The sequence below is a fragment of the Sus scrofa genome, chromosome 14 (genome assembly GCF_054392235.1).
Source record: "Sus scrofa isolate SSC_HxYL_T2T_F1_AM1 chromosome 14, Sscrofa_HxYL_maternal_Yorkshire_Landrace_v2.0, whole genome shotgun sequence".
NCBI lineage: Eukaryota > Metazoa > Chordata > Mammalia > Artiodactyla > Suidae > Sus > Sus scrofa.
In genome coordinates this window covers 154,737,939-154,758,791 of record NC_139396.1, presented here as the reverse complement: position 1 = coordinate 154,758,791, position 20,853 = coordinate 154,737,939, and the positions used below count along the sequence as shown (strand labels likewise).

Genomic DNA, 20,853 nt, shown 5'->3' with positions numbered 1-20,853 from the left:
ATCTGTATTAATATGTTAATATCTGTATTAATATTTTCTGCTCTTTGCCCACTTTACCCACAGCAGTTTCAACCAGGCCCTTAGGTACCCAGACGCCTACAATTATACCAGATTTTTTTCATCGAGGTTAAAAACACCAGTAAGTTATGAGCCTGGCAGCCACATACCACGACTTCCAGCAGCTCGGGAAAACAAGCCCATCAGTCATGCTGGCCTGGCTGGCATGCCAGGAGCCCCAGCCCACAGGCGGCAGAGCTAAGGCAAGGCAGCGCTCTGGGTGGGGGAAGGTGCGTGGGGCCCTCCTGGAATGCGGGTTTCAACAGAGCAAGTGGTGAAAAGAAGACAGGAGGGAGAGAGCAACACCCCTGCTCCTGGACCTGTCTTCAAAGAAGAGCAGAACCTTCCAGAAGGAAGAACCTGCTCAGAGCCCCCAAACAAACATGAAGGATAAAACAAGAGGCCAAGGCTAACAGGCCCTCCCCTCCTTCCTAGCGCTACCTAACTTTAAGCAGAAACCGAGCTGTCTTGAGCCAGAGTAAGGCTTCCCTTTCAGAGGTGCCTGTAGATCAGGGGGTTTTGGTAGTTTGTTTGTTTCTTTTTATTCTATTTTTTAAGCTTTATTGAAGCACAGTTGATTTACAAGGTTGTGACAATTTCTGCTGTACAACAGTGATTCAGTTATACATATAAACACATCCATCTTCTTTCAGATTCTTTGCCCACATAGATTACCACAGAATGCTGGGTAGAGTTCTCTGTGCTATTCAGGTGTTATCTTATTTATTTATTTACTTGCTTTTTAGGGATTAGTAGATGCAAACTATTGCATTTGGAATAAGGCGGTTCCCAGGCTAGGGGGCCAATTGGAGCTACAGCTGCCGGCCTACACCACAGCCACAGCAACGCAGGATCCTTAACCCACTGAGTTGGGCCAGGGATCGAACCCGCGTCCTCGTGGATGCTAGTCGGGTTTGTCGCCCACTGAGCCGCAACGGGAACTCCTCATCAGGTTTGTTTTAGACTTAAGGACCCAGACATACACGGATGTCCTGTACGCACCTGGACGTGAGTGACATCATTCGGATGCCAATATACTTCTTCTTGGTGATGGCTTTGCCTGGTGTGACAACAGAAGGATAACAGAAGGTCAGCCCCGTTGGTGGCTGTGTCGGGGACACCAGGAGCCATGGGTTCAATCCCCTAGTTTTAGCGTAAACTCAGGGCCAGAGGAGGATGTACTCTGGTTGTGGTTCAAAACTTGACTGGGGCCCCCATCTGCCCCCTCCCTCCTCCAGCTAGAAGCTAAACATCCCACCTGCAAGGGACCCTGTTGAGCCTTAAACCCCCAGCCTGACCTTGAGGTGATGGGTCAATAAACATTTGTGGAATGAATGAGCTTGCTGAATCTCAGTTTTTTCATCAGTAAAATGGGATATAATTCCCAGATACTCAGGCAAAGGAATTAAATGAGAGAATGAAAAAATGGAGTGAAATGCTGTACAGAAGTCACCTAGGATCGTGCCTGGTACGTATGAGATGTTCACGATCAGAGGCCAAGAAAGACTCAGACATCCACACCCTCGTAGCAGGGGCTGAACCGCATGCATTCCTCAACATGCAGGGCTGTGTTTTCCCTGCCCCGCGTCCCCAAGGGGCAGCCAAGCCCCAAGCCTAAATCTCCCAACAGCTCCCTGGGTCTTGCTTTACCCTTGGCTTGTCGGTCGTGGGATTCCGTTAGGAACTTTTTAATCTTGTCGGATGGAATTGCAAAGGAGATTCCAGCTGTCACTTTCAGAGTATTAATGCCTATCACTTCACCGTCCTGAAAAGCAAGATGGAGACAGCTTACTGAATCCGTGAAGCTTCCCCAAAAGAGAATGGAGAATGTGCATGGGAATGAAGCCTTGGAGCTTCTTCAGAGAATGAGTGGGGTCGGGGGGGAAGCTGGAGAGAGGGGGTTCCTGGGTCACAGAGAGAGAGGCCTCACCTGCGAAGCAAAGCCGAGCTCAGCAGAAAGAATGGACACCCTCTCCAGACTCGGATCTCAGCACAGCATCAGATAGACAGTGTGTGTGCATGTGTGTGTGTGTGTGTGTGTGTGTGTGCGCGCACCTGTGCGTATGGCCAAGCCAATGGCATATGGAAATTCCCAGGCCAGGGATTGGACCCGCACCACTGCAGTGACCCAGGCCACTGCAGTGACAATGCCAGATCCTTAACCTGCTGTGCCACAAGGGGACTCCCAGGTAGTTTTTGGTTTTGTCATTTTTTTCTTTTTACAGCTGCACCTGTGGCACATGGAGGGTCCCAGGCCAGGGGTCCGATCAGAGCTGCAGCTGTCGGCCTATATCACAGCCATGGCAACACAGGATCCAAGCCATGAGCTGTGTCTGCAACCCACACTGCAGCTTGCGGCAACACCGGATCCTTAACCCACCGAGTGAGGTCAGGGATCGAACCCACATCCTCATGGACACTATGTCAGGTTCTAAAGCCACTGAGCCATGACGGGAATGCCCCAGACAGTTTTAAAATGCACCTTTGCTCTTGGACAGGGAATATGTTTCCAAAAACCCCAAAGTCCTTGAGGTGCTTGTCCACACCCTTCTGCTTCTCCTGTTTCCAAGGATCTTAGGATTCCTCTGCTGATGCTGGGAGGAAAACGACCTGAGCACTTGGACTCGCTTGTCACCAGGGAAAAAAAGTCTCATCTCCGAGCAGCCTCAGGGCCACTGCAGGGGGCTAAGTGGGGGCAGAGGGCCCACGACGGCATCTCATTTCCTCTGCTGGTCACAGATGAGCTTTATATCACAGGGGAAGCCTGTCTACAGGGCGTGCTTGATTCAAGATAGATTCACAGTTTGAGAAGAGGCCACACCATAGGAAATAATCCCAGGCCCGCCTCATGCCACCCAACCATTACTCTGCACACTATTTTTTTTTTCTGCCTTTTTTTTTTTTTTAGGGCCGCACCTGCAGCATATGGAAGTTCCCAGGCTAGGGGTTGAATTGGAGCTGCAGCTGCCGGTCTATAGTATATCGACAGCAATGAGGGATCCAAGTCTCATTCTCGACCTATACCACAGCTCACAGCAACGCCAAATCCCTGACCCATTAAGCAAGGCCATGGATCGAACCCGCATCTTCATGGATACTAGTCAGATTCATTTTCTCTGCGCCACAATGGGAGCTCCCTCTTCTGCATACTATGTTAAAGGACTGTTGCATTTGGGGTTAGAAGGGAAAACTGCCAGGAGAGAATAAGTCACTCCTTGCACACTTCCCACAGCACCAAGAATTCAGCTCTGACTCCGAGGGATCCTGGGCTTTGCTAAACACGGCCCCCATTTCATCATCTGTAAATGACAGGGTAGCTGACCCTGGCCTGCCCCTGGCTCTCACAGTCTGATTTTGAGGAGGAAATTTTTTTTTTTTTAAAGTTTACAGAATACTGAGCATGTAATTCAGGATCTTTCTCTTTATTTTTATTTCGGGGGTGGGGGGGACGCAGCTGCAGCACAGAATCCAAGCTGCATCTGCAAGCTACGCTGTAGCTTGAATCAACACGGGATCCTTACCTCACTGAGCAAGGCCAGGGATCATACCCATATCCTCGTGGATCCTAGTTGGGTTTGTTACCACTGAGCCACAACGGGAACTCCCTGACCGTCTGATTCGAAGGCTTCCCTTTTTATGCTCACGTATTCAAATATAAACTTAGCTGTCATCTCTGAGAGGGGTAACTCCTCGCCCCAGCCAGGTCTTAGGGGAGGGCCTGTGGCCAAGACAAAGACTGTGGATGAGCCAAGCCAGCTCCTTGGGCGGCCTGGGGACAGGCCAGAACTGCTGACACCTTCGAAATAAAGACCTGCTCCTTTCGCTGCTCCTGGACTGGACCTGAATTCCAATGCATTTACTCCCAACTCTCAAACACAGACATGTCGGCTGGCGTGACATTTCCAACCCAAGCTCCAGCCTGCCTTACTCTTTCCAGAAAAGATAAGAAGGGTGATTTGCAACGTACAGCACAGTCACAGATTTCACTTTAAAAGGATTCGATAAGGTGCTTTGGCAAGTTCCTGTCTGAAAAGAAACCAAAAGGGCAGGGGGGAGAAAAAGCATGTATATAGAGATTTAAAAGGTCTTACCAGGTTTACTAATGGGCCTCCGGAATTTCCATACTGAAATTAAGCAGAAATTATAAGGTTATGCGTTTATGTCATTACATGGTCCAATCTACTTCCTTGCCTGGCGGGTTCCTGAGTGCAAGTTCTTTCCTGAGATTTGTTCCTGTCAACCTAATATTTTGCTGCACAAAAAGGACCCTAACAATGTTCAGATTTTTTTTTTTTTTTGGTCTTTTTAGGGCTGCACCCACGGCATATAGAGGTTCCCAGGCTAGGGGTCAAATTGGAGCTGCAGCCGGTGCCCTAAGCCAGAGCCACAGCAATACTGGACCCTTTACCCACTGAGCGAGGCCAGGGATTGAACCTGCGTCCTCATGGATACTAGTCAGATTCACCTCCACTGAGCCATGATGGGAACTCCAATATTCAGAAATTTTTAGATGTGCCCTTAATGGGATCGCTCCCTAACTTTGCTCTGAAGCCCAGAGGCCAGCTCTGAACCCCCTAAAACAACCACCACATCTTCTTTCTCTTGGCAACAGGCTGGCTGCCCATCTGCGCCAGGATCACAGCATTTTAAATCCACAACATACCCCCAACCTCTGTGACCCCAACTTTGCTGCTGGGGCTGGAAACCCACATCGTGTGTGCTGTTTCCATGACTTCACACCAGATCACGAGAGAAAGTTTGGGAATAAAACCGAGCAGAGCCAGCAAGTGCACAAAACACGCTGTGCTGCTTCTTTATGACACAGATGTGGGGGGAAATGCTTTCTCGAGACGTCAATCCTATGGGGACACAGCTGAAGTGGAAAAATGTGACTTGAAAAAGATTCCATGGATGAGACTGTGTGGGATAAACCCTGACCTCATTAGACACTGAATGGCAGGGGCGGGGGGCTGCTGCACAGACTGCTCCCCAAGGCCGTGCAGATGCCTCTGGGGGCTAGAGACCCTGTGCCAGGGTGAGCGACCCTCTGGCCACAAGCTGCACAAACGGCTCCAGCAAGGGGCAGCTGAGCATTGAGGGGGAGGATAGAGAACGCCTCCAGGCTGCAGACTTGGGCAAATCTCAAGGGGCTGTCACAGGAGTCCCTGGAGATGGCCGGCAGGCTGAAGACCGGCCCTCTGCATCGTCTGCTTTACAAGTTCAGAGGGAACCCCCTGGAAGCCACCTCCCTGACCCCGGGATGCTGACCCAACCCCTGGTTCCTCAGTCCAGCCTGGCTTTCCAAAATCTCCCCCCGACCCCCTCGGACCCCAGCAGGGGCAGCAGACGGGCTCACGTTGATGATGGCGTCTGTCTGGATATAGTCCATGTCCGAGTTCCGCAGCCCCAGCTCTTTGCCGCCGCGCTGGGTGGTGCTGACGATGCCGGTGGTGACTGTGTTTTGAAGGGAAAACGGGCTTCCGATGGCGACCACGAACTCCCCCGGCCGCAGCTCGGAGGAGCGGCCAAGCAGTAGCACGGGCAGCTTTCCCTGGAAACACAAGGTTGGCGTTGCCACGTTTGGGGAAGTCAGCAGAAGGGATCGACGCAGAGATGGCGAGGATGCCAAGCAGCGGGGGCCACTCATGTTCACCAGGTCGTGCAGGAAACCGAGTCAGGCCGAGCATCCCTTCCCGGCCAAGGAGGGACGTCCCTCCCGCCCGAGATAACCCAGGCGGCGTAAGCCGTTGCGGGTCAAGGGAGCACGGAAGCCGCCGGCCAGGGAGGATGTGGGAAGGAAAGCGGAGGCCAACTCGGGGTCTCAGCACATCTCGAAGCTCTCAGCCCTGAATTACTCTAAAGCCTTGAGACCAGGAGACCCAGGGGGACAGATTTAGAGGGGGGGGCAAGCCTGACGGCAGTGGTCTCAAAAAGACAAGCTGCAGGCAAGGATCCCGAGCTCACACCCCCCTGGGTGGAGGGGAAAGAGGGGCTTCGCCCCCACCAGGGTCAGCAGTCCCCCCCACCCCCCTGGCCCAGCCCAGGAGAATCGGGAGCTTTGCAGGTTTGAAGCTGCCCTGACTCAGTTCTGTGCATCTCTGCTACGCCCGTGCAGTCCTAGGGGAGGGGCGTGGATGGGGTTCAGGGCCACAAGGCATCCAGGACCCCGAGATGCCAAGACCCAAGAGGTGGGCTCTCTCCTTGCCTGGAAAGGTCTTCCATCAACCACCTCTGCCCCCGGGGCCAGAGCCAGCTGGTTCACCCAGCAAGGCCTGACTCAGCCCAGGGCCCTGGGAAGGCTGGGCAGAGTCAGGAGCCCCAGACCACTCTTCAAACCAAGACTGGACAAATTAAAGCCAGCTCGCGTCACCAGGGCTGAGGAGAGCTGGGCTTCCGTACGGGAAGGCTCTCGGCTCGCCTCCCTCCCTTCCTCCCCGGAGCCAAGCCTGCCTCCACGTTCCTTTCGCCTTTGTTTCCTGAGTCAAAACGAGCAGCTGCTTCAGACAGTGTGGACCAGCCTGGAAGGCCAAGACCTAGCCCAGGTTTCGTGCTAATTGCAGTGGCAGAGGACTCGTGTTTGCCCACCTCGAAAAAGAAGGAAAGGGGAAAGGGGCCGGGGGTTACTTGAGCATCTCCTGCGCCAGGGATGGAGCAGACACCAGCTGATGAGATGGAGGGATCACTGTGCCCACTTAACAGATGAAGAAACTGAGGTTCAAGCAACGGGGTGACCTGCCGCCACCAGGGATTTAAACCGGCAACCTCGAACCCAGACTCTCCACCACTACAAGGTACCGAGCCACAAAGTCCCCCTCTGACCCCAAATCAGAAAGACACCAATCAGGTACTTGCTGGGTGAGAAAACTCATGGAAGAAGAAGGGATCTGAAGAAAGCCTCAAAGACATAAAACTTGAAGGGGTCGCGATGGGAGGAGTGCCCCTTGGGTCATGATACTGAGAGGCCTAGGCAAGCTCCACGGTCAAGAGCACAGACCTGGGGCCAGGCGACCTGATTAGATCTGGTCTGAGCTCAGCCTCTCTAGTCCTCAGTGTTCGCATTTGAAAGACAGGCATAACGTAGCACACTTATCTCATTGGTTTGTAGTGAAACTGAAACGACTTAAGATCTAAACTGCTCTTTTCGAGTTCCCGTCATGGCACTGCAGAAATGAATCTGACTGGGAACCATGAGGTTGCAGGTTCGATCCCTGGCCTCACTCAGAGGGTTAAGGATCCAGCATTGCCGTGAGCTGTGGTGTAGGTCACAGACGTGGCTAGGATCTGGCGTGGCTGTGGCTGTGGTGTAGTCCAGCAGCTACAGCTCTGATTAGACCCCCAGCCTGGGAACCTCCATGTGCTACAGGTGCAGCCCTAAAAAAAAAAGACAAAAAGTTAAACTGCTCTTTGGTGCCTGGCTCGGTTGAGCATCACACGAGTGGGAGCTGTAGGCATCCGACGTGTCAGTTAGTGTTATTAATCCTGGGGTCTGTGCAGACTCAGCGGGGGAAACCCCACCAACTGAACTCCCACCAAGTAGTCGTGTCACCCAGCCCTCCTCCCAGGAGAAGGCTGGTGGCGCGGGTCTGCCGTGACAGTGACCCTTTGCCCTTGGGGATGCCAGAGGCTGGAGGGCATGGTACAGCTCTGGGGGTGGGGGGCAGGCCTGTAGTCCCCACTCCCGGAGCTCATCCAGAAGCACGCCAGTGAGCTCAGCATGGCCTGTTTACCCTGGGCCGGTGCCAGCCGCCCCTGCCAGGAATGACTTCATCCAACAGCCACAGCGGGTGGGTGGGCAGGAGTCAGGGCTGGTGACGTGTGCAGGGCCACCCCGGGGGAGGCCTGTCAGGGACACTGCCATTCGTTCAGGGCCCAGGAACGGCTTTCAGGGCTGGGCTGGAGGGCTGAGCAAGGAGAAAGAGCGGTGAAGGCTCTTGGGCTGGGTCTGCCACGCTGCCCAAGATTACAGCTGCTTCTCACCAACTTCAAGGCAGAGGTCAAGTTCAAACACAGAAAGGTGGGCCCAGCCCACCTCAGCTCAGCCCCGAGCTGGACACCACATCAGAAGGTTATGTGGCAGGACGCAGCGTGGGGGTCTTAATTAGCACTGACTCATCCTGCCACCCGCCCCAACCCGGGTCTCAGGGTTTTAGAAGGCAGAGGGGCCTAAAAATGGCACTCCCTGAGCGCTTCTCTCTTCCAAGCCTGAGCTCAGGAACCGAGGCAACCGCTCTTGGTCAAACATCTCACAGATTCTGAGGATGGTCCTAAAACGGCAGTAAGCCCCCTTACCTACCAAGGGGGATTCTTAGAAGATGAAGCTTGAATTGCTGTGAAAGGAATGACCTTCGACCTCCCAGGTAACAAAGCACTTTCATGACCACCCAGACCGTTGGGGCACATTTCCGCCCATTTTACAGATGTAGAAACTGAGACTCAGAGGGGCAGTGACTCCTCATGGCTCCTGAGCAGCCTGGCTTAACAAGAGGAGAGGCTTTTCACCTCTCTGACCGGCGCTCCTTGGGTTAACCTCAAATTGTCATTGTAAGCAGGAATCTTTGCAAGGGAAGGGACCTGGGGCAGAGAGATGTGGGCCAGGCCAGATTTATGGGCCTTCATGGGGTCAATATGCCTTTGGCCCCTGCTCCCCACAGGTGCCGGGCAGCCCCACCGGCTTCAAGGTCTCCTGTCTGTTCCAGATACAATCGGGGCTCATTCTCAGCCTCCCTCCTCACCTTGGGCCGGTCTGCTCGGCGCAGCTTTACCTCTGCTGGCCAAATTCCTACTCGGTAATTGAGCATTTTATTCCATAGCTGTCTAGACACACGCTCCATGGGGGGACCTGGGGGAGATGAAATGCAGATACGGCTGGAAGCGCCAAGGCACGCCTCAGCCTTGACCTGCGGATGGGAACACCGGGGCCGCCGGTTCCTGGTTTAACCCCATGCTGCTGTCCGCAGGCTGGTTTCCGAGTCACCCACATCAAAGCCAGCTCCTGGCTCCTGGCTGCAGACGCTCTGTCTGAGCCTCCCTCTGAAGCAGCCCCAGCCACAGGCCATCCTGCAGAGGCCAGCCCCTCTCCTAACAGCCACTTGTCACATCTCACCATCTCACCGGAGCCTCCCAGCCCGCCTAGCACTACAAGCGCAGACATCCACCCCTCCGCTCGGCAGATGGGGGGGTGGTGAGGCGGGGAAAGGGGAGAAGAGGGGTGGCAGCTCCCTTTCCTGGCATCGATTCCCAACCCCTGGGGGAGGGGAGAGGTAAATGCAATTCAGGGACCTGCAAACAGCGAGGGGAGAGCACTTCTGGCAAAAACTCCACCCAGAGGCTGTGGGTCAGAGCTGAGAAGGCGCCTCAGGTCCCACCAGGAGAGCCTGTATGGAGCCCGCCTTGGCCCTGCGGTTCTGTGGCCCGTGGTGGGCCTCCATCGGAATCCACCAAAGCTTAGGAGCAAACTGTCCCTTTGACACTGGTGATGTGCTTCCAGGACAAGGGGCATCCAAAGTGAGTCCATCACGCTGCTCGGTCTCAAAGTCACGCTCTTGCTCAAGAGACGGAAGGGTCCAGGAGACCAGAGGGAAGTCTAGGCTGAAACACACACCAGCCGCCGTCTGAAAGGGACACATCTGTGCTAGATGCTGGTCTCACAGCACAGCCGACAAGAGGGACTGGAAAGGAACACACAGGAGTTCCCGTCGTGGCGCAGCAGAAACGAATCGGACTAGGAACCATGAGGTTGCAGGTTCGATCCCTGACCTCGCTCAGTGGGTTAACGATCCAGCGTTGCTGTGGGTTGTGGTGTAGGTCAAAGACGCGGCTCGGATCTGGAGTTGCTGTGGCTGTGGTGTAGGCAGGCAGCTGTAGCTCTGATGAGACCCCTATCCTGGGAACCTCCATATGCCGTGGGTGTGGCCCTAAAAAGCAAAAAAAAAAAAAAAAAAGAAAAGAAAGAAAGAAAGAAAAGAAAAGAAAAAAAGAAAAAGAAAAAGAAAAAGAAAAGGAAAGGAAAGGAATACACAGAGCCTGACCCCCGGTCACTGGCCGTGCCACCCAGGTTGACGGAGGGTGTCGGAAGACCTGCGTGTAGACTCCAGACAGGCCGTGTCCATGTTAAATCACTAACTACCGGCCGTAGGCAGGATCCTAATTGTGCGGTAGACGTACTTCTGAAACCTGGAAGAGGCTGGTGCCCAGCGTGATCAAAGAAGGCTCTTCACATTCGTTTAGATTACACCAACCAACCAACCAGCGGCAGGCCTGGCAGCACAACTCCCATGAAACACTGTCTACAGGAAAAGAACTTTCTCAACAAGCATTCACTGCAGGCCTGGCACAGGAAACACAAAAGATCAATGAAAGCACCCGTGCCCTCTAGGCTTACTGCTGACGGGCAGGGCTGCACAGAGCCAGCTGGACACACAGCAGTTAAAAGAGATAAAACCCCTCTCCCTCCCAAAAAGCAGCTCAGCTTCAAATCTTCCATAAGGGTTACATATAGAGCAACACTAAAAATTATTTGGAATGGAGTTCCCGTCGTGGCTCAGCGGAAACAAATCTGACTAGTATTCATGAGGAAGCAGGTTCCATCCCTGGCCTCACTCAGTGAGTTAAGGATCCAGCATTGCCATGAGCTGTGGTGTAGGTCACAGATGCGGCTCGGATCCTGTGTTGCTGTGGCTGTGGCTGTGGCCGGCAGCTGTAGCTCTGATTCGACCCCTGGCCTGGGAACCTCCAAATCTTCAAATATGCCATGGGAGCGGCCCTAAAAAGACCGAAAAAACAAACAAAAAAAAAAAACAAAAAAGATTTGGATGTACCAATTATGGCTTTTTTTTTTTTTTTTTCCAGCTTCAGGTCACAGAAAACCCAACGCAAAATGGAGTAAACCTGCACCTGTCTACGGGCGGGGTGGGGGCAGGGCTGATCACTTTAAGGACAGACAGTGTCAAGAAGAGGCTCCTTCCTGCCTTCCATCTGATCAGCAGCAGCCTGTTCTCACGGTCACAAAGGGGCCACCTCCATTCCAGGCATGACAGAAAGATGTGACAATGTGGAACCAACAGGATCTTTCTCCCTCGTGTGTCTCTTCCAGAAGGGCCCAGCACATTCTTCCTCCTGGGTCCTCGGCCACCATCTGGTCATAAGGTTACCCTCACCCCCCCTCTGGCGAGGGGATGGCGGCCTCAGCCCTCAGGAGGTGCCTGGGTTAGGAATGGGGTGGGGGCAGGAGCGGACCTAAGACAACCTCAGGGCTGTGCCAGACGGGAGGAGGTGGAGGGCTGCATGGGCCACCGTCAGAGGCCACCGAAGCTTAGGGGAAATGGCTCTTTGTACAGTGGCGATCCTGACAGGTGTCTGCAGAGGGCTACACACGCCTATTCCTTCCTGCAGGCTTTGGGGCGGGGCCGGGGGGGCAGGGATGGGGTCAAGAGGAGGCGTCGGTGGGACTTCAAGGCCTCTCCAATGAGATCAACGGGAACAGCCTCTGGACGTGATAAAAATGACCAGACTGTCATGGCCCCTTCCGTCCCACCGAGACTGCTGCAGAGTTCTCAGGCCTTCTGAGCACCCTGGCCTCCTCCTTCCTGCCTCTCACTAGGAAGGCCCATGGCCTGCTCCTCACCCCACCCCTAGGGGGGCAATATACACCCCAACCAACCAGCCAGTGTATCCTGGGCTTTAAGAACAGACGTGCCTGCGTGCTCGGGCTGGCCTGCCCTGGCTATTAGAAGGTCATCTGGCTGCACCAGCAGCATCATTCTCTCTCTCTTTTTTTTAACAGCATCTCTCTCTCTCTCTTGTAAAGTTGTATTGCAGCACAGTTAACTTACAAGGGTGTTGTCATTTCTGCTGCACAACAAAGTGACCCAGTTATACGTATACACACGTCCATTCTCTCAGATTCTTTTCCCACATAGATGGTCAGAGAATACTGGGTAGAGGTCTCGGTGCTGTAACAGCAGGTCCCCTTGTCCAGTCGTTCCACACACCTCCGTGTACACATGCCAACCCCAAACCACCAGTCCGTCCCTCCCTCCCCCTCCCCACCTGTCCCCTTTGGTAACCATAAATTTTTCAAAGTCTGTGAGTCCGTTTCTGCTCTGCAAATAAGTTCATTTGAATCCACTTTTTTTGAGATCCCACATATAGGTGCTATCACAGGATGTTTGTCTTTCATTGTCTAACTTCACTAAGTATGAGAGTTTCTAGGTCCATCCATGTTCCTGCAAATACCATTATTTCATTCTCTTTTTTTAGCTGAGTAACATTCCACTGTAAATATGTGCCATATCTCCTTTATCCATTCCTCTGCGGCATTTAGGATGCTTCCACATCTTGGCTATTGTAAATAGTGCTGCAATGAACATTGGGGTGCATGTATCTTTTTAAATTATGGTTTTTGCTGGATAGATGCCCAGGGGTGGGATTGCTGGATCACACGGAAGTTCTAGTTTCAGTTTTTTGAGGAAGCTCCATACTGTTTTCTGTAATGGTTGCACCAATGTACATTCCCACCAACAGTGTAAGAAGGTTCCCTTTTCTCCACACCCTCTCCAGCATTTATCATTTGTAAACTTTTGTTTGTGTCGTTGTTTGTTTTTAGGGCTGCACCCACGGCATATGGAAGTTCCCAGGCCAGGGGTCGAATCAGAGCTACAGCTGCCAGCCTATACCACAGCCACAGCAATGTGGGATCCAAGCTGCATCTGTGACCTACACCATAGCTCATGGCAGTGCCAGACCTGAGCCATGTCTGTGACCTATGCTACAGCTCACAGCAACACCGGATCCTTAACCCACTCAGAGGGTCCAGGAATTGAACCCAAGTAGTTGGGTTCATTACCACTGGGCCACAACAGGAACTCCTATTTGTAGACTTTTTGATGATGGCCATTCTGGCTGGTGTTAGCAAAATCTCTTATCTCAATAAACTCTTCTTTCTCTTCACCTCACTATGCTGGAAATTCTTTTTCTAACCTGAGCCCACGGACCACAACAATGTCTTCTTCAAGGAAAGCAACAGTCAAAATTTCCACAGCAGGCAGCACAAGATACAAGTGGTCTGAGCAAAGCCCCGCCAGTGTAGACAAACCCCCTTATTCACGTGCCCTGTATGTCCTGTGCTCTATCACAAGTGCACCGTCAGTCCCTAGCCACTCCTCAGGCAGACGGGACAGGTGCCATGCCCGTTCTGCTCATGCAGGGACTGATGGTCCCAAAGCTGGTGACAATGGGGCCAGGACCCCAGACGTTCTCACCAGGTAACTCTGCCCACCATCCAGGTGCCCAGGGGGCACGGCCAGCCATTGGAAGAGAGCTGCTCTGTGCCAGCTTCCCACATGGCAGGAGACGGGAGCAGAGCTGACCTCCAACAGGGCCACGGGGGAGTGGATGGGAAATCGGGAGAGGCCAGCTAGAGGAGGCCAAGTTCACGGTGCTCTGGGTGAGGGCCTGGCCCAGGTGCTTCTCCCAGTGGCAGCCTGAATTACCCTCAGACCAGCCCAGGCTGGGGGCATCGGAAGCAGACTGTGAGGCAGTCCCTGCTCCAGGGGCTCTCTGTGGGGTTGGGGCTCCCCCTGAAGGGTCATTGCAACGGCCAATTCCCCGGGAAGAAAAGGCCTGTGCTCAGTAAGGCCTCAGATGGATGCCTTGCTTCTGGCTTATTCTCTGGTGTCAACAAAGAGTGCTACAGAAGTAACAACATAGACAACACACACACACACACACACACACACACACACACACACACTGCTACCTCGGCCCCCATGACGTGGGGGTGCCCAGTCCCAGAGAGCATGACATCTGTATTAACTCACTCTGTCCTTGGGCCACTGGACAGACTTCTCTGGGTCTCAGTTTCACCACTTCTAAAATAAGGGTGTTGAGTGAGTTCCCGGCGTGGCTCAGCAGTTAATGAACCCAACTAGCATCCATGAGGACGTGGGTTCGAACCCTGGCCTCAATCAGTGGGTTAAGGATCCAGCATTGCCGGGAGCTGCAGTGTAGAACACAGATGAGGCTCAGATCTGGTGTTGCTGTGGCTGGGGTGTAGGCCGACAGCTACAGCTCCAATTAAACCCTTAGCCTGGGAACCTCCATATGCCGTGGGTGTGGCCCTAAAAAGACAGGAAAAAAAAAAAAAAAAGGAGTTGACCATGATGGAAGATAATATATGAAAGGAAAGGTACATATATATATGACCGGGTTGCTTTGCTGTAGAGCAGAAACGGACACAACAACGTAAATCAACGACACTTCAGTAAACAAAAAAAATTTTGAAAGTTAAGCAATGTCGGAAAAAAAAAAAAAAAGGAAAAAAGAAAGAAAGAAAATAAGGAAGCGGAAGTCAAGCCCGGTGATGTCCAAGGCCATCCAGCTCCGACACTTAGGGATCTTTCCAGAAGACCTGGTAGATTTTCAAAAAGTCTATAACCAGAAAATGATTAAGTTGGCAAGATGAAAACAGGCACCAGAGCCCTTAATAAATCTCTTTTCGTACGACTCCCCTACGAGGTCAGATGATCCCGGCAAACTCTCACAGCCGAGAGAGGAAAGGGGATTCCTGGAATTCTCCAGACGCTGGCTCAGCCAGCAATCATCCAGTGAGGACCTAAAAACAAGGAGCTATCAAGCTTTCAGCTCCGGCCACCCTGGGTTTTGCCTAAAAGCCCTTGAGGGCTCCTCTCATTGCAACCTCATTCCCTGAAGCTTGGAGAGAAGGGCAATAAAATGAACCAATAAAATGAAAAGAAAAACTGGCAACTTTTTTTTAACCTCATGACGCAAGTCAACTACTTCTTTCCCTCCCTTGCAAAGTATAAAGTGCTCCTGTTACCCAAATATTTGTGTTGCTGAATCTGCAGAAGCCGCTGTATCCGCCAGCTGCCCAGCACCCGCGTTTTCAAGGGGCTGGGGCTTGCAGGCTGGGCCTGGGTGTCGGGTGAAGTTTGCTTCAAAGGCGAACGCTACAGCAACTGGCTGAGACTCAGCTAAGTGATTCACTGTGTCTTCTGGAAACAGTTATGCTAACCTTTCATTTTCTTTAAAAAATATGCAATTGGGGAAACACTACGTCCCCCATACACAGCAAGAAGCAATGCCATTGAACTTGCCCACTGCCTGGGGAACAACAAACTAGACCGCAGAGGGGTTCGGGGAGGACTTGAGCATCGAGCACTTGCCTGGGAGACAGGGATCCAGCCCCAGGAAGGAGGGAAGCGAGTCCAGGAGGGGCTGAGGGAGGAAAGGTGGGCAGATTGGTGGACCCAGAGGAACCTGGCATCAACCACACCATCTGCAGGGCCCAGGACCAAATGGTAGACTCCTCCTTCAGAAAGGGCATAAAAAGTGCCATTAGGAATTCCTGCTGTGGTGCATCAGGTTAGGAGTCCAACTACAGGAGTTCCTGTGGTGGCTCAGCGGTTAACAAACCCACCTAGTATCCATGAGGATGCAGGTTTGATCCCTGGCCTTGCTCAGTGGGTTAAGGATCCGGCGTTGCCGTGAGCTGTGGTGTGGGTTGCAGATGCAGCTCAGATCTGGTGTTGCTGTGGCTGTAGTGTAGGCCGGCAGCTTTAGCTCCGAATCGACCCCTAGCCTGGGAACCTCCATATGCCACAGGTGTGGCCCTGACTACAGAGGCTGACTACAGCAGCTCGGGTCTCTGCAGAGGTTCAGGTTCAATTCCCAGTCGGGCACAGTGGGTTAAAGGAGCCAGCGTTGCTGCATCTGCAGCATAGGTCACGACTGTGGCTTGAATTCAATCCCTGGCCCAGGACTTTCCATATGTGGCAGGTGCAGCCATAAAATAAAAAATAAATTTTAAAGAAAGTGCCCTTAAAATACTAAAATGTAAAGTGTTTCCTTTTCTTTCATGTTCTCTCTCTCGATGTGCCCCCAGGTTTCTTTCTTTTTTTTTTTTTTTTTTTTTGTCTTTTTGTCTTTTGTTGTTGTTGTTGTCGTTGTTGCTATCTCTTGGGCCGCTTCCGCGGCATATGGAGGTTCCCAGGCTAGGGGTCGAATCGGAGCTGTAGCCACCGGCCTACACCAGAGCCACAGCAACGCAGGATCCAAGCCACGTCTGCAACCTACACCACAGCTCACGGCAACGCCGGATCGTTAACCCACTGAGCAAGGGCAGGGACCGAACCTGCGACCTCATGGTTCCTAGTCGGATTCGTTAACCACTGTGCCACGACGGGAACTCCTGCCCCCAGGTTTCTATTTGCTGCTGAGTGATGTGCTCCCTGGGATGAGGAGATGTGTCCTCGGGGGAGCACGGGCCCAGGGGCCTCAGACGCGGTGCTCTGCTCACCAGCCTCTGGATAGTCCCCTGCTGACCCGGGGCAGGGAGATCGAGCCCAGCACCTCCCCATCCCCAGGGTCCACTGCCCCAACCCACAGGCGACGGACAACCCCCAAGAGCAGGGCAACAGCCTCCAGCAGCAGAATGCACTAGGTGCCTGGACGGGAAGGAAAGCCTCGGCCCCACCTCTGCACAGGCGGGGTTAGCCACCATTCTCTGCCCGGGATGCTATGGGGCGCGTGCACCTGACTCTGACTCTCTGCGCGTCTGCACTTTCAGGCAGAAGGAAGGCGGCCATGATCATGTGGAGCCCGGGGTCCCAGGGGTCAGGAAGGAAGGAAGCCAAGACCCTATCCTGGGAAGGCAGCAGGAGGAGAACCCTGTGGGCCCGAGAGGCCAAGCCCCGGCACACACTCCACCGTCTCACCAAACCCACAAAACACAAATTCAAAGATAAAATTGAAACCGAGACCTCAGGAGTTCCCATCGTGGCTCAGAGGAAACGAATCCAACGAGCACCCATGAGGACACAGGTTGGATCCCTGGCCTCCCTCAGTGGGTTAAGGATCCGGCATTGCCATGAGCTGTGGTGTGGGTTGCAGATATGGCTTGGATTTGGCGTTGCTGTGGTTGTAGTGTAGGCTGGTGGCTACACCTCCAATTCGCCCCCTAGCCTGGGGAATCTCCATGGGTGGTGAGTGTGGCCCTAAAAAGACAAAAATAAATAATAAACAAATAATAAAATAAAATAAAATGGACACCTCAGAGCACTAACCCCTCAAGCATGGAGCCTGTGAGTGCACAGGTCATGTGCCCATAAAGCAGCCACGCCAGAAAAAGAGGTGACAGACCAAGAATGAGACGCTTGGGATTCAGATTAGAGGTGGGGGAGGTTTTCAGTGATGACAAGGTCAAGGGTACATCAAGGGATGGGGGTGGGCAATGAGCAGGTGAGCCCAGAGGCCGCGCTGGGAAGGACCTGCTACATGACACGGAGGCAGTACGTGTGGGAAGAACGGGGGTGGTCAAGTCACCACCATCCGTGTCCCCAAAGTGACATATTATAGCTGCCCTCCAGCAGGGGAGGAGGGGAACGGGGGGGAACGAGGGGGAGGGTGGCTGGGGTGGGGGCGGGGAGGTTCAGATGGGAGAAATAAGAGAAGTGGGGGAGACGGAAGGAAAGAGGAAAAGAACAGGGGATGGCCACGCAAAAACAAAAGAGGGAAAGAACGAACGAAACCGCCCTCCTCCTCCTCCCCTCACTGTTTATGAACCATCGCCACAATATTTAGTCTCCCGAAAGCTGCATCAAGAAGCTCTGGCATTTCAAATAGTCAAAAACAGCAAGAGTAAGTCTTGCGGTGTAAACGACAAAACGTCAACAGTTCTACAGGGGAGCCCCATGGCCAGGGACTATATATATTCTGGGGCATCGAGAGAAGGAAACGGATCGTCTCATCCGTCTCATCGGGCGTAGGGAACGCATCCCCATCCGTCAGCCCCTCCACTTTTAATCCCTCCCCTCTTCTCTGGTGACGTCAAGTTGGCCACTGCTGCCACAACACGGGTTGGCCACCCAATATTATGAAAATCAATGGATGTGAAAGTGAACACATGAATAAACAAACCAGATCTTAAAAGATGCATCAGGATTTAAAAATTGGGTTTAGTCCAATATTTGGGGTGAGCCAAGGCCAGGCATTTACGTCTGGATAACTGATGCTGGATGCAGCCTGGTTTTTAGGCGTCTATCACGTTGCAGGCTCCGGGCTCAGGTGGACAAAGGCGCAACCCTTGCCCACCTTCCCTGCTGGGAGCAGGCGTGGTCTCAACTCTGGTTGGTTCCGTGCACAACACACAGCAGCCACTTGCTAGCTGCCGAACTGAATTAAAGACACAGTGGCTCCTTATCTGCTACTATTTAGAGCTTGTATGGTCCTATATGCAGGGAAATTGACCAGGATATAACACTCTTGTAAAAAAATTTTTTTAATTCTTTTTTTTTTTCCTTTTTACAGCCACACCTGCAGCATATGGAAGTTCCCAGGCTAGGGGTCGAATCCGAGCTGCAGCAACAGGGCACAGCCACAGCCACAGCAAAGTGGGATCTGAGCCACATTTATGACCTACACCGTAGCTTATGGTAATGCCAGATCATTAACCCACTGAGCAAGGCCAGGGATCAAGCCTGCATCCCCACGGACACTATGTAGTGTTCTTAACCTGCTAAGTCACAACAGGAACTCCTATTTTTTTTAATCCTTAAAGACATATAAACTCCTCTACATGAGGCTCATTACAATAAGTTAACTTGTATATTCATGACATAAAATGGTGGCATAGAAAATATTCTAACCACAGGGCCAAGGGTTTCTAGGAGCTGCCTGGTAGCCAAAGCAGAGAGGGACATACCATGAAACATATGTTCTTATTAGCAGATTCTGGTGCCTTACTTAACAAAAGGGACTTCTTGATTAGCACATTTATCAGACTATGAGTCCTCAGTTCATCAGAATGTCTTATTTCTGCCCTGCCATAGAAAGCAGTCTAGATGGTTCTAGGAAGCCACTCTGGGAAATAGCCTCCACTCTGCCATGACCGAGAGGTCACCAGCTCATTACAAACCCCTTGCACTTCTAGACTCTCAGGAGACTGACCTCATAAAAAGTTGGAGCTTTCCAGAGTTAGACCAGGAATCCCAAAGAACAATAAGAGACGCAGACAACAGGCAGAGGAACTATCCAGAAGCATCAGCTCGTGTTCTGGAGGGGGCTCTCCTAAACTCACTGGGAAATACGTCTGCACGTGGTCCAAAGGCAAGGTCTCAGGCAAGGCAGAGAAGGAAAACTAAGCAGCTCTCGTGGCCCCCACTCTCCCCCTTGGCTGGCTCTATCTATCCTTCATGTCTCAGCTTGGATGTTACCTCCTCGTTAAGCCTCTCTGTCTTCACTACCTTCAGACAACTTCACAGCCCCGGGGCCTTCCACCGCGTCCTCCCTCTGTTTCTTCTTTGTACCTATTACCCCAGTCTAGCTTACCTGTCCCTGCACCACATGTGAGCTCCGCGGCTTTTGCCCATTGCTGGCACATCCTCAGAACCTAACACAGTGCTTGGCCCAAGAGATGCTCAATAAATATGTATAGACTCTATGAGTGAATAAAGAATAACTGAAAGAATGGACCAACTAGACCTTAAGAGATCATTAGGACTTTTAAAATTGGATAATAATGTGCAAAACATCTTTGGACTCACAAAATTCTTCTCTATTGATATAACTGAGAAATGGGTCAGAACTAAGGCCTCTCTCTGTTTAATCAGGCAAGACCGAAGCATCTTCTCCAGCAAAGAAACACAGTCTCCCCAAGAATAAGAGCAAATGAGATCAGCTGCTCTGTCCTTTTCCCCTGAGGTCGCCCGAGTCTTTTTTTTTTTTTTTTTTTTTGTCTTTTGTCTTTTTCGGGCCACACCTACAGCATCTGGAGGTTCCCAGGCTAGGGGTCTAATTGGAGCTACAGCTGCCAGCCTATACCACAGCCACAGCAACGCAGGATCCGAGCCACAACTGCGACCTACATCACAGCTCATAGCAACACCGGATCCTTAACCCACTGAGTGAGGCCAGGGAGCCAACCCGCAACCTCATGGTTCCTAGTTGGATTCGTTTCTGCTGTGCCACAACGGGAACTCCCTCACGCGAGTCTTAAAAGCACATTTTGTTCCAAGCACACTGGGCTCCTCTAGAACAACGTGCTAATCATCTTCCGCTGGAGCTGGCAAAGCTCTTTCTCTGAAAGGCCACAAAGTAAGTGCTTTCAGTTTCACAGGCCACGGGGTCTCCAATCCAGCTACTCAACTCTGCTGCTGTGGAGCAAAAGCAGCCACAGACTCCACAAAAGCAAATGGGCACGCTGTGTTTCAATAAAACTTTATTTACACAAACAGCTGGAGGGCCGGATTTGGACTGTAGGCCACAGCTGGCCAACCCCTGGGTCCCTAGACCCTGCTCCACACTCACTGAACTGGCACACGGCATCCACGCCTGCCCTCCCCACTCAGCAAAAGGGACAGGAGACATTCACCTACAAATTCAGTCCCAACAACCTGGGAGTCACTTGGTCAGAACCAAAAATCAGAGTCTTAGTCCAATCCCCTGAAGAGAGAACGCCAACAATGGGGGGGGGGGGGGAAAAAGCATTACCATATTAAGAGAAAAACATAGCCAAAGAATTTCCTTAACAATCAACTAAGTTCTTGAAATGGATCCAGAGAACACACAAGGGCTCGGTTTTGATAGTTTGGGGAACTGAAATATTTTCACATTCCACAAGAAGCTGCACTCTGAACAATAAGCAGCCACGTCCCTGTTAGCCTCTGGACCAAGGCCAGTCCAGAGCAAAAAGCTGCTTCCACTTCAGCGTCTGGCTTGACCTCACCTCATGAAATATGGATTCACCTCCCCCTAAAAATGGTAAAAATCCATACGGTAACA

At 52.3% G+C, this 20,853-nt stretch overlaps 1 protein-coding gene across 1 annotated transcript in view; it reads right to left on the bottom strand.

The window, feature by feature from the left end:
* The window catches only part of HTRA1 (HtrA serine peptidase 1), a 61,279-nt gene that overhangs the window by 4,736 nt on the left and 35,690 nt on the right, over positions 1–20,853 (bottom strand). The window contains exons 4-7 of the mRNA XM_003133208.5: positions 5,414–5,608; positions 4,149–4,181; positions 1,708–1,822; positions 1,060–1,117 (exon numbers count right to left, since the gene is read on the bottom strand). Coding sequence (XP_003133256.4) covers positions 1,060–1,117; positions 1,708–1,822; positions 4,149–4,181; positions 5,414–5,608 — 401 coding nt within the window. The remainder of the gene's footprint in view (positions 1–1,059; positions 1,118–1,707; positions 1,823–4,148; positions 4,182–5,413; positions 5,609–20,853) is intronic.